This window comes from Caretta caretta, chromosome 1 (assembly GCF_965140235.1).
Source record: "Caretta caretta isolate rCarCar2 chromosome 1, rCarCar1.hap1, whole genome shotgun sequence".
NCBI classification, from domain to species: Eukaryota; Metazoa; Chordata; order Testudines; family Cheloniidae; genus Caretta; species Caretta caretta.
Window position 1 is genome coordinate 259,828,525 of NC_134206.1, and position 27,970 is coordinate 259,856,494.

Below are 27,970 nucleotides of genomic sequence, written 5' to 3' on the forward strand. Positions count from 1 at the left end.
GGAGCACCTATTCCATCTTTCTAACCCCTTCCCATTTGCCTTTACCTCCACCACCACCACCTCCTCCTCTGTGGTCCACGAGCTGCATCAGTTTCGGATTGATGGCCTGGTTGGCTTCCTCCAACACTTTGATCAGCTCCCTGGCCTGTTTCAGGTTCCCCGGTGTGAAGAATGTGTAGGCAGTGCCCTTGTTGGTGCTACGGGCAGTGCGGCCGATTCGGTGCACATAATCCTCAGAGCTGTTTGGATAGTCGTAGTTTATCACGAACTTAACGTCTTCCACATCTTGCGAGGTGCCCAGGTAGCGAAGCACAGTGAGGGGGTAGGTGGAGGAAAGGGGAGAGGAAGAGAAGGACGTGCCAACGAAAGGTGGGGAGCACGAATGCAGGTGACAGTAATAAGAGAAAAAAACAAGTTAGTAACAGAATGGAATAAAAACAAGAGACTCATCCCAAAAGAGTAGAAGGTTTAAATTTGAGCCATGCATGGATCAAAGGCCAATGACCTGAAAACTGATGGCAAGTCTTAAAGCAGTTCTCTCCATTCAAATTCACCCTTCCCTTGTACATCTTTGTGCCACGTGAGAGGTTCTTTACACAATACCATCTGAATTTTTAACTGACTTTAGTCCCCTCTCCTTCAGAGGAACATGATCTGGAACAAATAAAAATGCCACCTTTGTTGTGGACACAGCAAGCTAGGGTGGAAGAGGGAGAGATCTGCGACAGGGAGGCTTTTACTCTGTTGGGAGAAGCCTATTAAAGACTAACTGCAATAAGATCACTTACCTTCCAATCAAGCACATGAAAATTAAAAATGAAAGGCTTTTACTTCACTATGAGTTTTAAGGACTATAAAATATACTGAATGACTTCCCCTATCCTAGAATTTAAGGCATCCCAGTTACACCACATAAGTCAAATCCTGCCAACTTATTTTAAAAAAATTTATCAAACCACAACTAAGACATTTTACCTGCCTTCTTAGTTATTATGAGAATGCGTTGCACTAACATTTCACCATGCTACTAAGCCCAGTGTTAGCAAACTTTTGAATTTTAGTCATAGAATTTAAGATTGTCCAAGTCAAAACTTCAAATGTTAGACTGAACTGGGTAACTGTGCTCAAAAAGACAAAAAAGCTGTATCTTTTGCAGAAATGCCATTAAACCCTAGGAGATATCAAAATATTCTGTTCTGTGTTGGGAAATCAGATTTTGTAAATTTATGGGGCAGAAACTAAGTAAATGTTAGTGTAACGTTTTAGTTAAAACACCTACAGTAGAAGAAATATTTGCTATGATAAGCAATGTTAAAACAGAATGGTATTACAATAAAAAATGTCCTTACAGTTCATGAAAAAAAAATCTGTATTTTAAGAAGAATATACAGAAAATATCCAAGATAAAACACAGATTTTTGTAATTTTTTTTTTTTTTTTTTTTAAAAGAGAGAAACATTCTCTGTTTGTTACCAGACCGATGCACACTCCCTCCTCCTGTGGGAAACCGCTGCAGCCGATCCCGTCTCTTTGCCTTTTATTTTTGGCGGCCTCCTTTCGAAAACTCCGCCCTCTGACACGGGACCACTGGAGCGCGGGGAGCATGCATCAAGGGTCCATGGCAGCGAGAAGTCCCCACATACGCTCGCTCTGTGAACTGGCTTAGATGCTTCTCTGTAGCCCCATTTGGTTGTGAAGTGCCGGAGAACCTGGGTTCAGGTAAAAATTTCAGGTCCTCCAACGCTTTTTGGCCCCACCCGGGGTTAATAGGGGCGAATGTCAAAAAAATGAAGATACAAAAATTATATCCAAAGGGTCAGACTGCATCTATAGCCCAGACTTCATCAATTTCAAAGAGGGGACAGGGAGAAAATAAAAACAAGGGGTCTGTAGTGGCAAGAGGGGACTTTATGTCTGTTTCTTATTACAGCAAAGGGGTCTCCTTAGTCTTTGCTGACTCCAAAGTCCTGAATCACACCAAAAAGGGAGTGAGAAGGCAGATTTCACAGGGGGCTGCGCGAGTCTCCAACTAGGGTCCTTGGTGCAATAAGAGACTATTTTAATGGGAAAAGTGTACGGTAAGGGAGGGGAAAATATGATAGCCACAATCACATCTTCACAGCCAGAGTTTAACTAGAGTCTGACAAGCAGCAGGCTACATGATCCTTAGCCAATCCCATTCCGCACATCCATGAGCAGCAAAGCGAGTTGAATTACCAAGCGGGTACAGGGAAGTGCTTTCCTGGCAGAAAGCACCCAGAATTGTAGCTAATAGCACAGACACTACTGACTTGATTTTTTTTTGAGGGGAAGGCCAGAAAAGGCAGGGGATGTTCTCCAGATTAAAAAGGTGGTCCTGTATGTGCACATATCAGGCTGAAGAAAGATCAGAGCAAGTACAAGATTTGGTTTCTCCAGTCTAGCATGCTCCAATGTATTTGTGCACAGTCACAATCTTCCTGCGCTTTTAGAAGATACCGTAGCAAGATCAAGAACAAATTGTAAAAGTGATCTGGCCAGCTGCCTGGGACACATACCCTCTGTCAGACAACCAAAATACCCTATGGCACAGATTGAGTCTCTGACTGTTAATCAGGAGTGATATAAACTAGCAGACATGCTCGTCTAGAGAGCTGCTTCGACCACCAGTGTAGATATGCCCCCGACCCTGCACTGAGAATGATCTGCAGCTGATATCAAAGCTTCTGTTAAAGAAAACAAAACAAAAGAAATTCAATGTTTTTAGTTTAACAGAGTGAAGAGTAACAAAAAAAAAAATCAGTGCAGAGGGAGGACCTCTCTTCTGGAGATTATCACAAAGAAGTCATTATGGGACCCAGAACTTACCTGGAAGGAGCTTTTTGGAAACCAATAATCCATTGGGATGAGGGAAAGCCCTGGTGACTCAGCCAAAAAGCGCGCACCCCTGTTTTAAGTTATTTATGTAGTAGCCTTCACTTTCCAGGATCTTGGAGGAAGTCGTCCAGAAGTTTGCCAGTTAAGTGACTTTATTTTAAAAAGCAGCAAACTCAGGGCCCCAAAACAAGCAGAGATGTTGTTTAGTAACAAGAAACAGACGATGGCACCTTTCCCCCACAGCTTGGGTGAAGTGGGGTGGGGGGGAACAGGGAGTGTTTTCTCAAGACATATCCAATTGAGTTGTTTTGGGGGAGCATTTTTGGGGGTGGGGCTGTTTTAAATGTCTAGGCAAGATGCACAAAGAAGCTACCAGCACATAGCAAGCCTGTTTAAAAACCACTGCTACAGAAAGCAGCTCTCTTTCATATAAACTAGTTTCCGGCCTCAGTCCCTTCTCCCAACAGGCCCAAGTTCTAACTGCACAGGTCCAGACATGACCCTAGAGGGCAGAGACTGAAGTCCATTTAATCACCTCTTAGAGGAAGTATTGGACAATTTTGGGGGTGGGGGTGGGGTGAAGGTTATGTGAATGAAGGCTGCCAAGTCTAACACTAGTTTGCCAACATTTAAATGACCTTGAGATGCACAGTGCAGCCACCCTTTCAGAATATAAAAAAGGGTTTCAAATAACTAAAACTCTTCTGTAATCACAGAATTTTCCCTCTGTGCTTCTTCATGGATCACTTGCAATAGTTTTACTTAAGATTTGCCACAATGGAACAGACCACTGAGGCACTAACTCTGGTATATGGCCCTCAATTAGTGGTCTTTGCCAATTCTGGAAAGTGTAAGAATGCAGAAGGACCAAAAATGCTTTAGAATATTTCTAAACTTACACTGGGCAAATGTATAAGGGAGAAAGGTTAAAGTTTAAATACAAAGGTTTCATACTACAAATATACTTATTAAAAGGGGGTGTTTTAACTTATGCATCCAGAAAGATCATTTTCACATCAGTGAAATAAACTATGTAATTCTGATCCAACACCACACTTGGACAGTATATGTTGAAGGCATAGAAGAGAACCTGCCTACAACTAACACAGAGCTGGGAAAGCTATTTGTGAAAACAGAAAATCTGGAGCAACGCTTTCCCAGATGTGAGCACATCTGATGGGGAAATTATGTGTATGAAGGGATTTATTTGTATATATCATCTATATATTGTTAATTATTTTATGTTGAACTACTCTTCCACACAACTCTCTATTTCAACTTTTATCTGATCCCCTCTGTAAATTGGGAGCAATCCAGCCCTAGCCATCCAGCCGCAAAAAGCTGGAATTGGGGAGGAAGTGGGAGCAGTGGAAGGATTGGGTAGCATAATTGGACGTCTCTTCTCCCTCTTGGCGATCGATTAGTCATGCCTAGGCCTTGCTGCAGACCAAAGCCTGTTCATTAGGAGCAGGAAGAGACTTTGAATATGAAAGAAAAAAAAGAGCAATGTTAAAAAAAGATATTTCACATGTGGGGGAAAATCACGCTTTGAATTTTTTAAGAAAATATTTTTGAGTTCAAAGAAGAAAAATATGGAGCAGCAGGCAAGAGAGGCCTGTATGTACAAACCTAGCCCACGAGATGCAACATCTGTAGCGATGAGGATAGGAGCCTTTCCAGAACGGAATTCTGCAAGACAAGAATCCACTGTGAAAACAGACTAGGAGTCACAAACTATGCTGAAGACTGTGGATTTAACTTATGTATGTCCTCTCCAGAATCCAAACAGAATGGGAATTTTTTTGAGAGAGAAACATGGGAAGCACACAAAGACTGCCTAGAAGTTGTCAAATCCTTTCGGGCTAGACACAGAGGAGTGGTTCTTTGCAACAACCTCCCAGTACTGAAATTAACAAGTACAAAGGCTAAACAAAAACCATTTTAGGACTACAGGCAAATCAGTTAACACAGACAGTGTGTGCATCTCAGAGAAAGACAACACAGGGGGAAATGTGTTTGCCTAAATCAAGCAGAAGATCTTCAATAGTTCAAGTTATCAGCTCTCCCAGACACTACTCACCATTAAGTACCCAGTCTCTTTCTGGCTGACTCTTATCTCCATGGATACACATAGCTGGCCAGCTGCCAAATGGAAGATACACATTATTTTAGAGAGGTAACAAGAAGCTTTATTAATGTTAAGAGAAAACAGGCAAGGATTAAAATCATTAAGAAATACTTATGCATTCCTTCCCTCCTTTGTCAGTTCTCTACTTAAAATGTAAACTATTCAGGAGGGATCTGTTTCTGTACAGGCTGAAAGCACCCATCATTCTTACAGGTACTAATAACTAGTGCTTAATCCAATCATGCCTACTATACTGAGAAAATCCCTTTGCCATGACAGTCTCATACACATTGCAGCATTCATTATGTCCCAAGTAGGCCAGCACGCTGTCCCTCTTATATAGTGCTTCAATGTGATGGAACCTTCCAGGGGCCCCAGTACTGCATCTGGCTACAGGGTTGAAGGGAAAGACCACTTCCAAGTCTAGCAACATAAGCATTGCCCCCTCTTTCTCCCCACACTACAGTTTAGGGATTCCTAATGGGAAATAAAAACCGTAAACAAGATACTCACCCATCCCTGCGCATTCTTCGGGTGAGGTCATCACATCGCCTTTTTGTCTCAACAAATATGATAGTTTTGTTCTCTTTCTCAGCCATGATTTCTTCCATCAGTTGAATTAGTCTAAAACAAAAGGAAGAGACAAGATGTATTTACAAGAACACAGGAGAGAGCTTTCAACAAATTATTTTGAGAGAACACCTGTAATAAGCAACCACTTAAGAGAAAACTGGTTTAGTACTATTTATGAAGAGTTAAATTATCTTACTATTTAATAACATTAGTAAACAGCTATAAGCAACTAGATGACAAGGGCATTAAACTAGTTGGCAAGTTTCAGTAGTGAAAAATTACACGACTGCAAGTAACTGCAGTGGACTGATCATTTTTAAAAATACTCCTGTGCAATGAAGATTTTAAGCCTCCTTCCTCCCCCACCCCCAAAAACTGGGATAGCAGAACAACGGCCATACTTATGGTCCTTCTCGCTCTCCATGCATACGTCCACTATTTGCAGGATGTTGTGGTTAGCACTCAGCTCCAGGTTGCCCACATTGATTTGAACATAGTCACGCAGAAAATCCTCAGCAAGCTGGCGCACTTCCTTTGGCCAAGTGGCACTCCACATTAGAGTTTGCCGGTCAGGCTAGAAGAAAGGGAAAAGATGTTATTTGGATGATATATTTTGAGTGGGAGTTTGAAGGAAACTATAAATCAGAGGTTCACGTACCCTTATCTGGTCAACAATTTTACGAATTTGGGGTTCAAAGCCCATATCCAACATCCTATCCGCTTCATCCAGCACAAGGTACGTACATCGACGAAGATTGGTCTTTCCTGCCTCCAGGAAGTCAATCAAGCGGCCAGGTGTGGCAATGCAGATCTCAACGCCTTCAACACACAAGAGGGAGGGGCTTATATTTCTAGTGTCATAAAAAAACACTTTTGGCAGTAAATTTGTTACAACACTCCCCTTATATGTGTGCGTTAGACTGAGTCACTACTATTTTACCAGGAACTCTAGACATCCTTAATCATTTTATTAGCCATTCTGAAGTTACTGTTACACTACCATTAGAACCTTGAATACAGTCCAGGAGCAGACAGCTTCCTCCCAGAAATTACACGGAAGAGGAAATGTAAAGACTCAACAATAGTAGAAAAGGTAAAATGAACCAATGCTTCTAGTCCAGCTGAATCCCCCTCATCCAAAGATATTAACTCTAGAGAGCTTAGTTTGTAGAGGAATAAAAGTTTAAGTCCCAGCTAAGTTTCCAATACTGTATCTAATCAGCCCCTTCGTAGTAACACAGGAAGCCACACCCTATTCAACAGCTACTAGATAGCTCAACCTTTCATTTTCTCAGATGGCTTTGTATACAGAAAGAGGAAGTGTTGTACAGTATTGTTTAAATTAGGTAATTATTGTGGAAGATGGGCATCTGTTTTCCTCTGTAGCATCTGCTACTATTCAAGATATAAGCCTAAACAGACTAATGGTCAAGTATGACAATTCTCATGTTCCTAAAAAGGAGACATTATTTCCACTTGAGTCTCACAATTAAGCCCTCCAAACTCATGGAGCTGTCCAGTGAGCAGTTTAGAGACTGAGGAAGGTAGAATTTTCCTCTCTGAGGAAACTCCATATCCAACAGTCTCCCTGGCTGCTGGTGGCAGACCAAATCTTTTAGTTCTAGGCCAGAACTTCTTGGAATTTGGTCTGAACAACAGCTTCTAAAGCTGGAGGAAAAAAATATTAATATACTTAAGGGCAACATACAGAACAAACATTTGTAACAGAGCATTGAGTCCAAGGTCAAAGTAGAGACTCAAGAGAAAGACTCCTCTTAGATCCACTGTATTTAACACACACTGATGTTAATTCATTCCTCCACAGCAGTGTAAACAGGTGGTCATAAAAGAATCCCAAAAAGAAAATTTATAGCTGAAAAAAGTTTTTCCTTCTCTATACTCTCTATATTTGACAGCGTTTACAGTGAGAAGAGGATTCTCACCAACTATTTACACAAAAAGGAGGGCAATCTGAAAGACTAAGGGCAACATATTCTTTAGCACTTCCCAATCAAATGCTACACTCCTAGAGGAGAGGATGTCTACTTTGTAACACCTGGAGAAAGCATGACAAGGGACCAAGCTGTGGCTCCACAGATCTCTTCATGAGTTCTGACCTCTCTACCCAGGAAGTCACTGCTTCTCGAGTGGATTGTGTGAAGGTTTTCTTGGGTGGGGCTGCACCTTTGGTCTTTTAGGCTTCTGCTATGCATGCCTTTATCTATGGGAATACTGAAGCTTTGGAACAGGTCTTTTCTTTGACTACAGGGATGTATAAGAGAAACTTGGATTTCCTGAAGAGGTCTGTACAGTTTAGATATACCTTGACAGACCCTCCTCCCATCTTTCTCACGCCATTCTATTATGTTATGATTCTTTGGTTTGGGGCAGAATGAAATTAACCCTACATTCTCGGATCAATGAAGTTGCCCTTGGGGAGACTGGGTGACTCTAGGGCACTATTTTATCTTGGTGGCCCACACAGAACTGTGGCTCTCTGGACAGCATGCTTAACTCTGAACCATCCTTATGGAAGAGATGGCAGTTAGAAAGGGTATGTTGACTATGCATAGGAAGAAAAGCTCCCTGGTTGCTGTGCAGGGGATTTGGCCTTAAGTGCTTCAGAGGACACCTCATCTTTCAGAGGCCCATGCAGCCTGTGCATTCTTGCATCCAAGGACTGCTTCAGAAGGGTGAGAAACAGTAGGGCATTTATTCTTTCCCCTTGGTGTCACTATTTTTGAGGAGAAATAGGGTAGAGAAGCTCATGCTGTAGGGTATGTCTAGACTTAACATGCTACAGCTGCACAGCTGCGAAGTGTAGCGCTTCAGTGTAAGCAAAACGTATACTGACGGCAAAGGTTCTCCCAATGGCGTAGATAATACACCTCCCCGAGAGGCAGTAGCTAGGTTGACGGAAGAATTCTTCTGTAGACAGGGCAGGGTCAACACAGGGACTTAGGTCAGCTTAACTATGTTGTTCAGGGGTGTGGATTTTTCACAACCCTGAACAGGAGTTATGCCAACCTAATTTCTAGTATAAATCACACTCCAGAAATCATGCCAATTCTCCCCCACTCCAACTGAAGATACAGTTTATGAAGGCAAACCTCTGAGAACAAAAAAGTCTGAAGGAAACTTGTAGATATTTTTAAAAAAAGTTCTGCTATATACTAAGAAATTGAGGTTGACCCTTTAAACAACTTTGGAGGCAGAATGCTTGGAGTTCAACCTGAGGGACAGTCAATCCTAAACCTTGACCCACAGTCAATAAATGTGGTCTCTTCCCAACAAACAGGGAGAAGCGGACACTTAGGGTGACCAGGTGTCCAGTTTTCGACCGGCTGTTAAAAGTCCAGTAGGCAGAGTGGCGGGTGTAAGGCAGGCTAGCCCCTACCTGTCCTGGCTCCGTGCTGAACCCTGGAAGCAGCCAGCAGGTCTGGCTCCTAGGCATGGGGGGCCACAGGGGAAGGGGGTGTGGCCTCAGCGAAGGGGCAGGGGTAAGGTGTTCAGTTTTGTGCGATTAGAAAGTTGGCAACTGTATAGACTGTCATACGGGGAGGGTGCACAGAGAAAAGAGGGGAGGAAAAAGAGCTATCTAAATAAGTTGCAAGACAAATGTGGATGACTGGTACTGTTGTATGCACACCATGGCTCTGACTGGAGGTACAACTGCAGTGAATTGTAGCAGTAGATGGGGCTGTGATCATGCTTAGCACCTTCCCAAACAGGCTTTTTTTAAAAAAGAAAATCACTTCTTACTATATATTTTACAGTATCATATTTTCCTGCTACCTTAAGCACAGCTCCTGCAACAGTGAATTTGTAAACACACAAGAATACCATTACCTCTCTCCAGGTCTCGAATCTGGGGACCTTTGGGTGCTCCTCCATATATACAGGTACTCTTAAGTCTTGAGCATTTGCCATAATCATCAGCCACCTGCTGGACTTGCTGGGCCAGTTCTCGGGTAGGAGCTAGAACCAAACACTGCGGAGAGAAAAAAAAAAAGAACCCGTCCCGGATAGCTGAGTGGAGAACACTGTTTCAAGCTAAGATAATTAATTATCTCTGTTCAGATATCAGAGGCAGAATTGACTAGATTGTCAGCATGCAATTACCTAGAAAACAACTAACAGCAGCACTAGTACATGCGGATAATCATCACTGGGCTTTTGATACACTGAACGTGCTACCCACACTGCTACAATGAACAGTTCTCAACTTCCTCTCTATGGCACTGTGGTGCAAAATTAATCTACACATTTCTGTTAACTGCGTATTATACATGTAAAAAGGAAAAAACCGAGGACCACTTACAATTGGACCGTCTCCCCTCTCCAAATATGGCTGGTGGTTAATGTGAACAATTGCAGGCAGCAAGTACTGAAATAGAAGAAAATTAATGAAAATTAAGAGACATGGGTTTTCCATATTAGATCATGCCAATGATTATCATATTGGATCCTGGTAATGCTGAATTTAGCTTAACATCTTTCCTCAAGCAGTGACAAACACCACATGCTTTAGTGTCCGCAAAATAAAGCTTTCAAACTTGGATGTCTACATTTAGGTACATAATAGAAGACAGCCTGACTTTCTGAATTAATGAGCACCTACAACCTAAGTTCCCTCTAAGCTGCGCGGCCCTGCAGCAGCCTATTAAGCGCCACGCAGGCAACTCAGGGCTGCAGTGGGGAGAGATTCTTCTCCCCCAGCCCCGGACCCAACCCAGCCCAGCCACAGACCTGTTGCGGCTGGGGGAGAGGCATCGTGGGCGGGGGAGAGGCATCTCTCCCATGGCCCCAACCCAGCCTGTCCTGGAGCTGCCGTGGAGCGCCTTGTTCAGCCAAAACGCGTTTCCAAGCTCTGTTCACGCCAAGGCTTTGGCACAGTGGCAGCAAGGCGACTCAAACACGCCATGCGTGAAACGGGAGGAGTGTCTCTTTGCCATTATGTCCCATGCAGCGTCTCAACGTGCTCCCCCAGGCAACAGCCAGGGAGTCACCTAATGCGTAGCGAGTGCTGGGTGTGCTCTGGGCCGCAGTGGGGGGAGAGGTGCCTGTCCCACAGCAACTCTGGGCCAGGCTGGGTTGTGGCTGGGGCGCTTCTCCCATGGCTGCGGCAGCTCCAGGCCAGGCTGGGTTGGGTCCAGGGTCGTGGTGCCCCTCCCATGGCCCCAACCCAGCCCGGACCTGCCGGGGCCGTGCAACAGGCGCCTCTCCTCCCCAGCCCAGGTGCTCCTGAGGGGGGAGAGAGAGCTGGAGGGAGTCCTCTCTCCTTGTCACAGCCTGCACCTCAAACCCCTCGTCCCTGGCCCCACCCCATAGTCCACAGCCCCAGACGGAGCCTTCACCCCCCCTCCCCCAAACTCCAACCCTCCGCCCCAGCACTGAGCCCTTTCCCACACACCGAACCCCTTGACCCCACCCCCGCCACATGAATTTTGTTATGTGCATCAATATGGAGATTGTCACACATCACCACAAATTCATTCTGCACATGGGTGGGAAAAATTAGAGGGAACATGCCTACTACTCCTGCCTATGTCAGTTGGAAGTACGAGCCTGTATTAGCCTTTGTGGTTTTAACTTGTGTAACTAAATCAACCAGTAAGTGAGGTCCATTTAAAAAAACCAAACATATGCTCCCCTCTAAAAAATGGAAACATTGGCTGTGTGACAGCCAAGCAGAAAATAGACAAGATCAGGCACACAAAACAAACCACGTGCTCGTTACTATTTAACTATCCCACCTACAACACAGACAGAACATATTTTAAAACGCTATCACCCTTCCTTTGCACATGTCTGAATGATCAACCAAGAGATGCAAAGCAAGAAGAAACTCATACAAAGCAACTAAGAGGAAATGGTCACAAACACGTACTGCCAATGTCTTCCCGGAGCCTGTCTGAGCGATGCCCACCATGTCTCGGCCACTGAGGGCCAATGGGAAGCCCTGGCACTGAATTGGAGTGGGTTCTGTGAAATTCTGATCGATCAAGACATCCATTACATACTCTGCAAGTTAAACAAAAAAAGTGAAGAATACAAACTATGTACATCTTAGTAAAAGCCATCAGTTCGAAGACAGAAGTGCTGGGGAAATTTTCCTACAGAACCCAGTTTGGGAGCAATTTCAAGTTTCTCACTTTGAGAGTCTCGGGTATGACAAGCAGGAGGATTCCTTAAAGGTTAACTTTTCTGATGAAGATCTCTAAAGCTACAGTAGATCTGACAAAATCTTTCTAGAACCAAAACAGGGTCTGATCAGAAGGGTGTTATCCCAGCACTCCTCCCTTACTCCAACAACAAAGCTGATCAGCATCTTGAATGACACAATACTCACGTGGGAAGTTAGCATGGTGGAAGGCAAACACAGGTTTGGGGCAAGCATCTGTCCCCCTAACTGTAATCTCTTTCTTTCGTCGCAGTTCTTCAACTTCATACTAGTTAGGTAGAGGGGAAAAAAAACAAAAACACAAAGTTCCAGGTTGTCAGAAGCGACTTAATACACGTTTCTGATGTCAACTATTAATAAATTCCACAAATGCTTTAGCTGACAGCCTGGTTGAGAGGTCTGATTGTGTAAGGAAGCAAAACAGATTTCTACTCACTAAGGATGAAGCAGGGCGGTCCATCTCTTTCCAGCAATGCAATTAAATGGGAGCTACATGCAGAGCTCCGTGCTATAGCAGCCATCACCTAGAACTGCTGCTCAGAACCACCTGTGAACTAACATTTCCTTTCTTGTTGAAAACATTACTCAGAAACATAGCAATGATAAATTAAGTCCCAATTATTTTTGAAGTAGGACACTGACAACATTTTCTAAAACATTTGTACCTCTTTAATTGTTATAAGTAACATCCCAGGTTATCTTAATTGAAGGATTAGGAAAAATATTTCTCTACGCTTCCAGTTTACTTTGCACATTTCACAGCACTTTGTGCAAAGTCAGTTTCACTATTTCCCCAGTATTGGGCCTAATCCAAAACCTAGGGAAGTCAATGGAAAGACTCCCATTAATGCATGTTTTGGATTAAACCTATGTTACTTTCCCATTTGTGAGACCCCTTCACATAGACACAGAGAAGAGGAAAAACATTCTGAAAATACAAACATGGGATTGTAAAACAACAGAAATTAACAGGGACCTTCAAGTGCAGTATAGTACTTGCAACTAATGAAATTCGTTGTGTTTTTTTTTTTAATGAGTTAAAGTTGATATCCCTTTGCATTGTGTAAATAAGATAATTAAGGAAAGATTACTTATCTTTCAGTAACTTGAGTTCAAGACGTTTTGTCCCCAGGGATGCATCATCATAGGATGCGCATACCCCCACATGTGCTCGACTGGAGATCTGAATCAGCTGGGTCCACCCACACAATACAAAGCCTCTTATTTCCAAGCGAGGATGTATATGGAGGCATAGATTTACTGATGCTCCAGGTCCTTCTCAACTACAGAGCCAAAGACTCCACAGCAGAGCAGAAGGAGGGCAAGAGGTAGAGCACCCACAGGAACAAAACATCAAGGAACTCAAGTTACTGAAAGGTAAGTAACTTTTGCTCCTCCAAATCTATATCCCTATGGGTGCTCCACCACAGGAGGCTCACAAGCAGTAAGTCAGCAAAGAAGTGGGTGCTGAGGAAGTGGATCCAGGACAGTTTGGAGAACTGCGTAGCCAAAGGATGCATTCATCTTGGACATGGGTAGGATAGCGTAACGTTTAGAAAACATGTTAACAGGGGATCAGGTTGTGGTCCTGCAAATTTTTACGATGGGAATATCTTTGAGAAGGGCAAAAGAAGCAGACTGAGCCCTGGTGGAGCAGGCTGTAAGCTGGAGGTGGGAATTGTACCCTGACAGCCTAAGAGCAAGCTAAGATATAACCTGAAACTCACTTTGACAGTCTGAATGGCAACAGATGGTCCTTTCATTCTTTCAGAGAAGGTTACTAGCAGTCCTAAGGACATCTGAAAGGATCTAGTCCTGCCCAGATAGATGATTTGGGGCCTCAAAACATCTAAACATGTGGTGGCAAGCCTCTTCCCTCAAGGGGAGAGATTTGGGAAAGAATACTGGTAGACTGATATCCTGACCTTCGGCAGGAAATGAAGACGAGGACATAATATGACCTTGTCACAACAGAAGGCAGTGTACGGCAGATCAGCTTCCAGCTGAGACAATAGCTACTGAGACAACAGCTACCAGGAATGAGGTCTTGACAGAGAGATGAAGGAATGAGCAGGTGGCCATAGGTTGGAAAGGAGAGTTTAAGGCACAGAGGACCAAATTAAAGTCCTCAAGCATGGGGTTCCAGATATGAGGAAAAGTTGGACAGATCCTTGAAGTATCTGGCCATCCTAGGGTGAGCAAAAACAAAACAAAAAAATCTTTCAAGAGACAAATGGAAGGCCATAGTAGCAGCTAGGTGCACCTGGAGAGAAAACTCAGGTAAAAAGATGGGATCTACTTCTAACCAGCAGCCAAGGATCCTTGAGAGAGTAGCTTCAGAAATGGATATGGAGTGACAGGAACATCAGGAAAGAAAGTGTTTCCACTTCTGCAGGTATGTCTTACATGTGGAAGGCTTCCTACTATTCAAAAGTACAGCCTGAACCTAAACCAGGCAGTCCCATTCTAAAATTTGAGACCCACTGAGAGCCAGTGCCTTGAAGTTCAGATAAACACCTCTATTTATTGGGGCTGGGGTGTCAGGAGCTCCCATCTAAGGGGGAGGTGTTGAGATATCCCTCCAGAAAAGTGGAGTAGATATGAGTACCACACTTGTCTGGGCCAAGATGGCACTATTAAGAAGACCCTCACTTGCTCCTGCCTCAATCTGACTAAAGTGCTGGGGATTAGAGGTGCTGGAGAGTAGGCACAGCGAACAGCACAGGGCCAGGGGACTAGAATGGTTCTCCCCTAAAGAGTTGCAGCTGCATGCCATTTTGGAGCAGAAGATTTGGCATTTCATACTGGTCAGGGTTGCAAAGAGATCCACTATGGGGGGCCCTATGCTTCACAGTTGCTGTGGCAGATCAGATTGAGCTCCCACACATGGTCCTGATTGAAGTTTCTGCTTAGGGCATCCGCCACTGTGTTCTGGAGGCCACATAGGCAATGCACCAGTTCCATAGTTTTAGTAATTCTATGCACAAAAACTGGGATTTTGCGTCCTCTTACCCCCCGATTTATACAGTACACGTCCACCCGGTTGTCTATCCATTACTCTAGTAGTGTGACCCTGAATGTTGTGGGAAAAATGCTGGCACGTGTAACAAACTCCCCTGATTTCAAGAACATTTCTTTGTGAAACCTGTTCTTAAACCCAGTGCAAACTTCGCATTTGGATGCGACATTAGTACCTCTGGGACACTGGAGACAGCTAGAAAACCTGTTGCCTTTGGGGGGAAAAAACGTATTGCAGCTCTGGCAGGACTTGAATTCTGAGGCCTTTGGCATACTTCAGAAATTAGGCTGAAGAGAAAGGCCAACGAAACATTCCCAGGAAACTGGGATGGTGGAATCCCCCTCCCACCAAAGCACAATCTTGTGCAAAGCAAGAGGAAATAAGTACAATACAGGCTGGAAAGAGCTTCTAGGAAGCAGTGGACATGCATCTGCTCTGTCTAGAGCTGCAGATGTTTGAAAAGGAACTGCAGCAGCAGCTTATCTGTGCCTCCCTACATACCCTCGCTTGAGATTGCACAGTGTGAAGATGAGGACCTTGCTGATTCAATGGTCCGACTGAGCACACAGGCGTGTGCATCCTACAACTGAGCACCTATATGAACATATGGTCAAAGAACTATTTCCTATGGAGGGTGTATGGAATTTGCCAAGAAAGATTAAAAAGATAATTCAGTTTATTACACAACTTTTATTTTCTGTATATAGAGGGGGTCTAAAGGAAAAAACCAGGAAGATGGGATTAAAAATAAATGATGAAAAGGGCAACGGACTGTTCCTAAAATTTCTCATCCATTAGCAGCAGCATCTGTGATTCAAACAGACTATTTTGTTTTGTTTTCCGTCAACTGTTCAATTTGTTCAAAAACTTTCCTGATGTAGTGTAGCTCATATCCACTATAATAAATCATGGCATCAGATATGCCTCACTGATAGAGCCAGACAGGTCAAGCAAGGAGATGATGGATTAGAAAAGAATTATATTTTAAGTCTTGTATTTAAAATCCAATTTTAACAATGGGGGAAAAGGAAATTCAGAAGCACATAGGACAGATGAAAAAGGCTGGTATAAAGGATTCCGCCAACCCACAGCTCCCTCAGTTCCTTCTCACCAGCTAACGCCAACAGAGGGACAGGCGGGGGGGTTGGAATGGACATGAGTAACACATCTCGAAGAACAGTTATGAAAGGTTAGTAACCATTTTTTCTTCAAGGGCTCTCTAATATGCGGATTGTAACACCACTTGGCCAAACCCAGCATCATCTCTAGCCTGCTGGGTTATGGTGTAGTGAGACGCGAAAGTGTGAACTGATGACACGATGCCACTCTACAAACATCCTGGATAGGAACTTAAGCCATAAATGCTGCCAAAGATGCTTGGGCCCTTGTGGAATGCACCATCAGGGCAGGAGGAGTGGCGACTTTTACCACATCTTAGCAAGTATGGATACAGGAGGAGATCCATGATGAGATTTTCTGGGCTGAGACGGGAAGACCATTCATCCTGTCTACAATAGCTACAAATAGCTGAATAGATTTCCAAAATGATGTAGTCCTTTCTACGTTGAAGGCTAGTGCATGTCTGATGTCCAGCAAGTGGAGCCTCTGTTCCTCCCTATTGGCATGAGTTTTCGGAAAGGCCAGTAGGAAGATATCCCAGTTACTATGGAATTGTAAAACCACCATAGGGAGGAAGGCCGGATACAGACGCAACTGGACCTTGCCCCTGAACAATATCGTATGGAGTGGTTCTGAAGTGAAGGCCCGGATCTCTGAGACACTCCTGACAGAAGTAATGTCCACCAGGAAGGCCTCCTTCCAGAACAGGTAGAGCAGAGAGCATGTTGCCAATGGTTCAAAAGGGGTACTGTTAGCCTTACCAACACCAAGTTGAGATCCCAGGGAGAGACTGGTTGCCATACATGGGAATACAATCTCTCAAGGCGCTAAAGTAATCAACTGCAAATGGAGTCTGAGAAAACAGAACAGCTGTTCACCCATGGGTAAAAGGCCAAGAATGCAGCTAGATGGACCTAACAGATGACACGGTTAGGCCTTCCTGTTTCAAGTGCAGCAAGCAATCTAGAACGAATGTAATGTTAACTGTGTAGCTGTAGCACCTTTCTTCGTAGACCAGATTGAGAATCTTTTCTACTCTGCCAGTAAGTGGCTCTAGTGGAGGATCTTCTGCTCTCTATAAGCACCTTGTGAACCAGCGCTGAGCATGCTAGCTCTACGAGGTTCAGCCATAGAGCTTCCAGGCCATGAGAAAAAGGGACTTGAAGTTTGGATGACCTAGATGGCCATGATCCTGGAAGATGAGGTCTGGAAACGGTGGCAAATGGATTGGCGTTTCCACCAAGAGGTCTAGGAGCATGGTGAACCAGTGCAGACATGGCCAGGCCGGGGCTATAAGGATAAGACTCGCTTTGTCCCTTTTGACTCTCAGCAAGGCCTTGTGTACGAGACGAATGGAAGGGAATGTGTAGAAAAGATGGCCCATCCAAGGGAGAAGAGAGGCATCTACGAGCAACTGCGGACTGTGAACCAGGAAGGAGCAGAACCGGATACACTTCCTGTTGTGCTTCATCATGAACAGATCTATCTGGGGAGTCCCCCACTTCTGGAAAATGCCTTTCACAACATCTAGACGGATGGACCGCTTGTGATGGTTGGAGAAGGATCAGCTACGGTAGACCGCTAACTTGTTCTGCAACCCCGAGAGATAGGAGGCTTTGAGGTGGATTGAGTGGGCTATGCAGAATTTCCACAAGCAAAGTGCTTCTTGGCACAGGTGAGAAGAGCATGCTCCACCCTGCATGTTGCTATAGAACATCACTGTTGTGTTGTTTGTGAGAACTGACATGCACCTGCCCACCATGTGGGGTTGGAATGCTTGGCAGTCCAGGCGAAAGTTCCCTGATGATGTGTAGTGAGCTCTTTTGGAGACCAGAGGTTCTGAGGGACCCCAAGTGAGCTCCCAAGCCCATCCCAGAAGCATCTGTGATGAGACACTCTGATGGTTGGGGTCCTGAAAATGGGACTCCTGCAAACATTGCCAACCACCAAAGAAGGGAGGTGATCACTGATGAGGGAAGTGTGATAACCATGAGGTTGGCCCACTAAGTATATAGATGCCAGCCACGCTTGAAGATGTGCTGTGGTGATGGGGTGATTTCTGAGGCTCTCTATAAGCATCCCTATTGCTGGGAATCAAGCTTCTGGGAGGAAGGCTTTGGCTGGGACCAAGCTGAGGATCGCCCCAATTAATTCTATTCTTTGAACCAGGGAGAGAGTAGACTTCTGCACATTTATTAGCAGACCTAATTCCTAGAAAGTTGACTGTATTAACGTTATATCGGATTCCACCTGGGCCTTGTTCTGATCAGCCAGTCGTTGAGGTAAGGGTAGACCTGAACCCCTTGTCTCATCAGGAAGGCTGCCGTAACTGCCATGCACTTCATGAACATCTGAGGGGACTGATCCGATAGGCTGAACGGGAGCTCATCCTTCACAATAAATCTGAGGAACCTTCTGTGTCCCTGAAAGATTGAAATATGAAAAAGCATCCTTCAAATCGAGAGTGGCGTACCAGTGCCCTGGATCCAGGGAGAGGATGATGGAGACCAAGGAAACTATGCGGAACTTGAGCTCTTTCATACATCAATTGTGGTTTCACAGGTCCAGAATCGGTCTGAGACTGCCACTGGCTGTAGGGATTAGGGAATAATGGGAGTAGAGCCCCCGGCCCCTTAACTCCTGTGGAACCTCCTCCCCTGCTCTCACCCTTAGGAGCAACTGCACCTCTTGGGCTAGAAGTTGTTTGTGAGAAGGGTGCCTGAAGAGGGAAAGGGAGAGGGGTTGGAAGGAACTGAATGGAAGGGTGTGTCCCAGTGCTATTTTGTGTAGCATCCTAAGATCCAAAGTAATACAGGCCCACACCTGATAGAAGTGGGATAATCGGTTCACAAAAAATGAGGAAAATGGATCCACAAATTTTTCTGGTACATCATCCCCAAGTGTCCTATCAAAAGGCCTGCTTAGACCCTGCCAGGTGTCAAGAAGGGGTGGGGAGGCAGTACACCCTTAGACTGGGGTGGAGATCTTCTCCTATAGCCCCTGCTCCTCCCTCTTATTATAGTCTTACCTGTTAGAAACCAGTAGCTGGGTGGGGCTTGAAGTATTTCCTAGAGGGAACTGGGGTATGAAGCCCTAGAAACTTGAGTGTGGCTCTCAAGTCCTTCAGGCTGTGCAGTTTGGAGTCTGCCGGCTCAAAAAAGAGTGATGTACCCTGGTAAGGGGGTCCTGCAATGTCTGCTGCATCTTGTGGGGTAGGCCCGAGGATTGAAGCCAGGAGCTTCTCCACACTGCCACCACAGATCAGGCTGCAGAGTCTGCCGCATCCAAGACTGCCTGTAGGGACACCCTTGCCATGGATTTTCCCTCTAGGGCTGCAAATTCGCATCTGGACTCCTATGGTAATAATTCTTTACATTTTGCCACACAGTCCCAGGAATTAAAATCATAGTTGCTCAGGCGCACTTGCTGATTTGCGATCCTGAGCTGGAGGCTGCCAGCTGAATAGACCTTTTTGTCAAAAAGGTCTAGTTTTTTGGCATCCTTGGCCTTGGACCTTCTGGATCCTGTCACTCCTGCTCGTTGGCTGCTGATACTATACCAATGAGCCCGTTGGTGGATGAGCGTACAGGAGTTCAAACCCTTTAGCTGGAAAAAAGTACTTTTTCTCCATCCTTTTTGCCATCGGCTGACAGGATGCTGTGGTCTGCCATAAGGCCTTGATGGGGTCCATAATAGCCTCATTGAAGGGCAAAGTCTCTCTTGAGGGGTCCAGTGCAGCTAGAATATCCACCAGAGCATGGCAGGACTCCTTTATCTCCTCTAACCGAGGTTTTGTGCTACTCTTTTGAGGAGCTACTTATGCGCCCTGTAATTAACCTGGGAGGACACAATGTCCATTCCCGTCACCGCCTCATCTGGAGAGGAGGAAGAGAAAACCTGCATATGCAGGGAGCACTGTTCCTTGCTCTCAGCACAGGACAGGTCTCACGGTACCAGGTCTTGATATTCAGCCCCAGGCTCAGTACCAAAACCTGGGTCCTGCTCCGAGGAGGTCACTGGGGGTGCTCTAGACTCCGATACAATAGAGTAACACCTTATGGACTATGACCCCTGGACTGGAGGAAAAGCCCAGGGGTTCCAGAATGGCCACCACAGTGGCACTTGCCACTGTGCTTGAGGCCAAATCGCAGGTGGGGTGGCCTGGCCCAGGTCTGCCAACGGATGATGTTGGCTAGAGTGTTGATGCCGGCTTCTGTAGGAGACTTATGACTCCACCTCTCAGTCAGTCTCCAAATATTCCCTTCTAGGCAACCAGAGTGGAGTGGTGCCAGCAAAGAGTGCCAGGAGAGACTGGGGCTGCCCCATGATGACCGGTTTCCCTTATGAAGGCACCTGGGGTCTTGGCGCCAGGGGAGCTCTCGCCGCCGCTGACATCTCCCATACGGCAGGGGGTGGTGGTACCAAGAGAGATAGTAAATGTCTCGTGGCCTCAAAAGCCTCTGGCACAGATGGTATTGCCAGGGCAGCAGAGCTCCGACGGCTCTCGTATGGTGAGGAGTCCATCGATGCCAGCCTCAAAGGTGTCCATTCTGGGGCCAATGTCAACGGCACCAGGTGAGTTGCAAGGGTCTGAGTGGCCCAGCAAGGGTCGCACTGTTAGTGTCTCTTTGCCTCACGACTTCGGAGTTAGGGATCACACCCTGTCCGTCGACTTCTATTTCTTTCTCAGCACCGGCAATGGAGAACGATGCCGGAAGTCCCTTGCCGGAGTGATCTTCTTTGGCACCTAGGATGATGGATGGTGCTGGGAGTCCCAAGAAGCAGAAATGTCCTTCTTCAGCACCAGAAATGTGGAATGGCACTGAATCTTCCTAACAGAAGCCAGGGCGCTTCTTATTGAGGCTGAAGTACTCGGCGCCAAGTCGGAGTGACTACGCTCTGAAGGAGGGCAAAGTGCTGCCTCCATGTGGAGGAACCTAAGCCTGGTGTCCGTTTCTGTTTTGGTGTGGGGCTTGAAGTCTCTGCAGATTTTGAAGTGCTCCCACACGTGAGAGTACCCCAGGCACTTAAGGCAGCTAGAATGGGGATCACTGACAGGCTTCAGTTTGTGGCACGAAGCACAAGGCGTTCCCCAGTGCCAGGAGGGACTAGCTCCACTGAGCGGGGTTTGCTAATCTAACTAATTTAACAACTGAAACGTAACTACTACGAATAAAGATAACTATGTACAATCAAAGTCCACTGAGAGGAGTACTTGTGGAAAAAGCAAGAATGAACTGAAGTTCCAGCAACCGCAACAGGCAGTAAAAAGGAACCACGGGGGTTGCAGGTCAGCAGAACCTTTATACTGGGACTATGAGCGCACGACTCCAGGGGGCACCAGCGCCAACCCAACAGATACCACCAAAGGAAAAGCTTTCCAGTGGCAGTGCTCGGGGTGAGCACACACCTACATTGGAATGAACATGAGCAAGCACTCGAAATACCTTTCTGCAAAGTGTATATACAAAACAATATAGGGAAAGGGAGAGTATAAGTAGAATACAGTCTGCATATCCCGTTTTCCCACTTTTAAAGATTCTCTGGTGCACTGAAAATGGCAAGGACAGGAGAAGGAAACTTACAGGAGTAAGCCTGGCCACTTCTGGATGTTCCACATAAAAGTTCTTCTCAAATTTGGGCAGCTCATTTAGGTCCCACTTCTTTTTGCGTAGACGCTCCCCTGGATTACCAAATTTCTTTGGGGGCAGAGGACTACCAAACCTGGGGGTATCAACATAAGTTTTTTAAAAAGCAATTTATAAAAGGATTTCACAGCTCTGGCATTTGTAGGTTCCTCCGATGTTTTCACAGTTATCTTTAAGCTAAAACAAACACTGAAGTTTTAGTTAATCTGAAAATCTCCTTAAAACATTGCTAGACACAAGGGTTGGGAAGGTCTTCTGTATTCTTGCTCCCTTCTGTAAAGTCTATTACCCAATTACCACTACTCCAACGACAGTGTTACTTTTAATGTAGAATCTAACTATTTCACCATTCCTTTCACCTTTTCTTTCCCTCCTTATCAATATGCCCCAGTCAATGTACAAATAAAGCACAGAGAAAAGTTGACGTCCATATCAAAGTTTTTGCTAAGCAGATCTGAAGCAATTACAAAGCAGCCACAATTTTTACCAGGGTCACAGCAGAAGTATTTGGATGGGTGGGAAAAAAACGAGTCCCATTTCTTAGACACTTCTGAGAAAGTCTCGAGAGAAAATAAATGTCAGTTTTTATTCTTTAATACCTGGCAAAGCTACTCAGAAATTAGTACAATGTATCCTCCATATAAGGAATACACTCCACCCTGCTTTTAATTTTTGTTTATTTTTAAAAGAGGTAGGGATTTATATGTAATGATTCATTTATCCAAAGGAGAATAAACATGGTTTTTCTGGCCTACAGCACAGTTGGGAAGTACTGAAAACTGAAGCACAAATTGGCATGAAGAGTTTAACTATTATAATTATAAATGTTCACTTAATAGTACATCTTTCAAATAGTTCTTTGAAAAACCTGCTATTGTTTCACTATTGTGCCAGATTTCAATCGAAGCTGCTATTTTAAACAATGTCAGGTCAAACACTACTCTAACTTTAGATATGATAAAGAATAAGCTTTTGAAAAATCTACAGGCAAGAAAGTGTGTCTGATTATTTTAAAAACTCCAGTTGAATAAAGACTTCTGAAGTATTTCCACTGAAACAGAACATTATGCTAATGCATGAGTACCAGAAAATGAAACTAATTAGAAACTATCAACAAAAAAGGTTTACAATACCCAAGCTGAGACAAATTTTAAAATGTACCCTCTGGTCAAAACTAAATTAGATTTAAGCGTTTTTGTTTTAATAATTCATGGTTTTATTTGCAATATTGGCAAGGAAATGTTTTAAAAGTTAAATAAGTGTTCTCTGAAAGTTATTTCCTAAGAGAAGCTAGAGTGACAATAAACAGTAGAACTCAGAGAAAGCAGAACAGGAAAGGGGATTACACCCGTAGAATGCAAGGTAAATTTATAGTTAATTTGATGCTGGTTAAAACACTTAAGTTATAGGTTCAAAAATGTTGGTTAAGCTGCAGTCTTGACAGCCCTTTTCTCCTTTCTATAAATGTAGTTCTATTCTGTATCAGATTGCTAAAACGGGTGCTTATTTACTTTTATCACATTTAACACTATAAAACATATAAAAGTAATTTACAACCCACCTGTAAATAAAAATAGTGACTTGAATCTTTTATGATTTCTTAGGGCTGTCAATGCAAGTTACTAGTTACAGGAGCATCTCACAATCGAATACATTCTTCAGACTATGCTAGTTTAGAACCCTGAAGGTGTGCACCTGAGTAATTTTACTGACAAAGGCAATAGGAGTACATAGGTGAGTAAAAATTAAATATATGCATGAATGTTTGCAAATTCGGGGCCTTAGATATTTGGACATTGAGTGTTTGCTTTATTGCCATCAACATAAAAATACAATGCAGTTCGCAGAATTTCAGTTCCATGTTGCTCTGCGTACACACAATATAGCTTTAGATTGGCTTTCCAAAAAGTGAGTCTTTTAGAATTTATAATACCCCAATATGTGTCATATTTCATTCACTGATCCTGACTTAATTGACATTTTACATACTGATATGGAACAGATTACAATTCCAGTTACACTGGTGTAAATCTAGAGTAATTCTATTTAATTGCATAGAGTTATTTAGTTTTCCCTGGTTCAGTGGTGACTGAATCCAAATTGGTCTTAGATATTCAGTGATCACTTCATCAGCAACTGAAATGCAGCCACTTCCAGAACTGAATGCAACAGCAGCTTATTCAAGTGGCGAAGTAAAAGTGCACCATTCCAGTCCTAAAAAGTCATCTCCAACTCATTCAGGACAAGAAGCAAAGAAAAATTCCAGATCTAGTTGGCCCTACAACAGGAATGGACAGTAAACAGAATGTAAACATACAACTGGAGTTTGTCCAGCACACTGGGTGGAGTACCCAACTGTTTTTCAAATACCATCGTACAATTTTTGATGACTGCAATCATTGGAAACATTGTTTTACATCTCAGAAATGATTTTTTTAAGAAGAGTCATGATGTGCTGAACTTCTGGTATATAATTGTCCATGTATAGAGTTTTCAATGTCAAAAAAAATTAACAATATAGATATACACACGTGCAACCCAGTTTTTGATATTACAGAAACTAAGTTTTGTGAGATTTTTGTAGCAGTTTATAAAGATATGCAACAAAGCAAAGTATTACTTGGAATGAGATCAGGGTCAAAGCCCATTACTTATGCCTTTATGTGAATTAAACTTTTTTTTTTTTTAAAAAAAGATCCATTGTCAAGTAGTTTCCCTATTCCTGATTCTGTCCTTTTCTATTTGACTAAAATATTTTTCTCCCACCTTCATTTAGCATGGAGATGAAATAAGATTTTTAATTCGTTTCCTGTGGGTCACTCTAAACCAGGGGTGGGCAAACTTTCTGGCCCGAGGGCTACACTGGGGTTGCAAAACTGTATGGAGGGCCAGGTAGGGAAGACTGTGCCTCCCCGAACAGCTTGGTCCCCACCCCCTCCCACTTTCCACCCCAACTGCTCCCCTCAGAACTCCCGACCCATCCAACCCCCCCCCGCTCCTCATCCCCTAACTGCCCCCCCGGGACCCCACCCCCATCACACCCCCGCCCACTGACAGGCCCCCCCCCGGGACCACCCCCCATCTAATCCCCCTTGTGCCCTGACCCCTTCCCCACCCCTGACAGGGGCCCCGGACCCCACACCTATCCAACCCCCCCCCTTTCCCCATCCCCTGACCGCCCTCCCCCTGCTCCCTGACTGCCCCCTGGGACCCCCCGCCCCTTATCCAACCCCCCCCCCCTTTACCATGCGGCTCAGAGCAGCATGTCTGGCAGCAGCACCAGCCAGAGCTAGCTCCTGCTGCTCTGCTAGACAGGAGCTTGCAGCCCTGCCGATCTGCAGCAGATCTGCTGCACGGTGAGCTGAGGCTGCGGAGGAGGGAGGACAGCGGGGGAGGGGCTGGGGACTAGCCTCCCTGGCCAGGAGCTCAAGGGTCCAGCAGGACAGTCACGCAGGCCATAGTTTGCCCACCTCTGCCTTAAAGCCTGTCATAATACATTTTGATGGTGCAAGATTTATCAACGATATCAGCATAATTCTAAAGAGAACAAAGTACTGTGCTTTTGTAGGTTCTAAACCAATGATGGCTTAAAATCTGAAAGCCAAGTTCTTAAAAAGAAGAAACATCTCTTTACTCCAAATGAGATCATGTAAATGTCAAGGCAGGTCAAATGCTCATGCCTTAAAATCTGGCTAGTGCCCCTTTAAGTACCTGTGTACAGTGGGGCCCTCTTCTCTGCAATATAACTGACAGGATCTTTTTATTTCATAAGGGGGTTGTTTGTATGTATGTAGGATACAAATATAAAATTAGAGTGGAACTCTTAGCCTCTCCTGCTCTATTGGGAAAGATGTTAACAAATACTTCCGTGTGCAAGGAAAACATTCTTGAACTTCACCTGAGTAAAGGAAGAAATAAATTTAAATGTGGGAAGCTGGCACTTTTCCTGACTCAAAAAAATCAAAGAAGAAATAAGAGGAACAAGTATATTTTATTATTTGCTCTCTCTCTCTCAGGGCCTGATTCCTCCTCTTTAATCCCCAGTACTTGTCTTTTCCAGGAAAAACTTGGAGTACTGCCATTACTTAACCCCCTTCTACTAAAAAGAACAACACTCAGACAACAACCCTGGACCATTCACATGCTTTCTATCAAGCATTTCATGATATTAGATGCTTTCTTATACTTTTGTTTTGTTCCACAACATCAGAGCTCAACTGAACCCGATTCTCCTAAACAGAATGAGGCCCCATGATGAGTGATACCAAGAATAATCAAAAGAGTAGGAAACCAAATTGTTAGGCCTTTGCACAGTAATATGGAAGATTGTGGTTTGATTGCAGATCCGCGCCCCCCCCCCCCCCCCCCGCAACCCTGGACAGACTCCTGAGGCTTAATCCAGGGCCCTGGTCCCTGAGATCAGGGCTCCACTACTACACAAGAGGCCCACGTTCAATTTCCAGGTCTGTTTCCACTCTCTCCATCAGCAGGGGCCGGGAATACTGCAGAGATATGCACGGTTATTTAAGAGCAATCTTTCTGATCATATGAATGGTAAGGACATTCAGAGAAGGAGTCAGGTCCAGTCCACTCTACAAGTTACGTGTGTCCTCCACGGTGAGCAAGGGCTTCTGAAGCGAGGTTAGCAGCGGGAGGGAGAGGGATCAAAGTGGGAACAGTGCGGAGGACGGAAAGGCAAAGTGAAGTCAGGCCTAGTGACAGGTAAAGCGTATCCTGCCAGCCACCGGAGAAACTTCCCTGTCTTCTCGCACCAGACACCGCCGAGCAGGGAGAACGGCGTGCGGGGGCGATTCCTTCCAAACCTTGCGGCTATCTAGGGCCCTCACTTTCCACCCCAGGGATCCACCGGGCTCCTCCCCTCGGGGGCACCCCAGCTCCGGGGTCCCAGCCCGTCACTCAGCTCCTCACAGGCCGGACCCCGCCCTACTCCGGAACCTTCCCGTGGCCCTAGGACGTGACCCTGACCCCAAGGCCCCGACCTAGGCCCCCCGCCGCCGGGGATCGGGCTCGAGCCGCCCCCCCGCCCCCGTCTTGGGGCCTTGCCTGGCTACTCCGCCCCGCCCCTCCCCCACACCGGGCTTCCGCGCCCCCGCCCTCTTACCCGCCGCGGTCGCGGTCGCGGCCCCGGTCTCCGAAGCCTCGCATGCTCCCGTCGAGGGGGGCACCGAGGGGCGCGAGCTGGGGGTGGCGCCGGTCGGGGGGGCTCGGCCGGCGGCGGCTGTTGTGTCCCGGTGGAGTCGCCCGTAACCGCCTCGCTTCCCGGGGGAGGGAGCGGGGAGGCTAGAGATCCGGTCGCGATTGGTGTGCGGGGCCGAGAGCGGCTCAGTTAGCTTCAGGGCCCGTCGGGCGCGGAGACAAAACAGCGTCCTCTTCCTCCGGGTTCCCCGCACAAAATGGCCGCCGCCACCCCAGCCCGCTCTACTTACGTTAAGGACGGCTTGAACGTTGCGTAAACTCCGTCCCTGAATAGCCGGGGGGAGGGGGACGTGAATGCCGCTGCGCCTATTCTCGAAATCCGGGTACGTACGAGACCGAGGCCAGAAAACTGAACCCAAACCGAGCAGTGTACGCAAATTGAGTAGTGCCCAGGAGCTGAGTCGGCTTTTTGCGTGTGGAGACAACGCTCTCCCTATTCCCGAAATTCGACTGCGAAAAATGCCAATCATGTAACCCACCTACGAACTGAGAGGAAAACCCTGGCCAAGCAGCATATTAACTAAATATTATACGGAAGTTTCGTAGCTCTCCCTTGTTCTATGGTGGGTTTAGCGTAAGTAGGGGAAGGAAGAGCCTTCCATTTTGCGTAAAATTCTTCAGTTGCTTTTTGCTCAGCTGGGGGGAGGGGTGTGTGCAAGATTACAGGCATTCTGTAACGTATTGTGTTTGGAGAATACAGGAAAGCCTTTTGCCTTAGCAGCAACTGCATGTGTGGGAGGTGGCAATAGGCTGGAAAGACAATACTTCTCTGTGGCAAGCTGCAGAGTTTAGGGCCTTAGTGTGCAATTAATCTTCGCTGTCCAAGGAATCTCCCTCCTGCTGCCCCCTTTGCAGGAAACACCCTCAGACACAACATTTAAGCTCAGTGTCTGCTGGAGCACACAAGGGGTTGCGGTTGAACAGATGCCATAAAAGCGATCTTGCCGCAGTGCACACACAGCACAGGCTCAGTAGCAGTAGCCGCCATGATATTTACTCTCTCCTTATTTCCAGTAAATGGAAGGGGAAAGGATATTTAGCTAAATTACTGTAATTATTTGCGTGGTTACAGCTCCTTCAATAGGAAAGAGATTCCTTGTGACCTGTGCAAAAACCCAAACTACAGAAGCATTTAAAACACTTCTACTCCCCAGACTTGAAGAAGAGCTCTGTGGAGCTTGAAAGTTTGTCTTACACCAACAGAAGCTGGTCCAAACAAGATATTA

The 27,970-nt window shown here is 45.4% G+C and overlaps 1 protein-coding gene across 1 annotated transcript in view; it reads right to left on the reverse strand.

Annotated features, from left to right (window-relative positions):
- Positions 1 to 26,954, reverse strand: part of DDX17 (DEAD-box helicase 17) — a 30,921-nt gene extending 3,967 nt beyond the window's left edge. The window contains exons 1-12 of the mRNA XM_048834066.2: positions 26,650 to 26,954; positions 21,465 to 21,603; positions 11,910 to 12,009; positions 11,448 to 11,581; positions 9,879 to 9,944; positions 9,407 to 9,548; positions 6,216 to 6,376; positions 5,959 to 6,131; positions 5,498 to 5,608; positions 4,937 to 4,998; positions 4,486 to 4,545; positions 46 to 285 (exon numbers count right to left, since the gene is read on the reverse strand). Of these exons, the coding sequence (XP_048690023.1) occupies positions 46 to 285; positions 4,486 to 4,545; positions 4,937 to 4,998; positions 5,498 to 5,608; positions 5,959 to 6,131; positions 6,216 to 6,376; positions 9,407 to 9,548; positions 9,879 to 9,944; positions 11,448 to 11,581; positions 11,910 to 12,009; positions 21,465 to 21,603; positions 26,650 to 26,693 (1,432 nt within the window). The 5' untranslated portion in view covers positions 26,694 to 26,954. The remainder of the gene's footprint in view (positions 1 to 45; positions 286 to 4,485; positions 4,546 to 4,936; positions 4,999 to 5,497; positions 5,609 to 5,958; positions 6,132 to 6,215; positions 6,377 to 9,406; positions 9,549 to 9,878; positions 9,945 to 11,447; positions 11,582 to 11,909; positions 12,010 to 21,464; positions 21,604 to 26,649) is intronic.
- Positions 26,955 to 27,970: the final 1,016 nt, after the last annotated feature.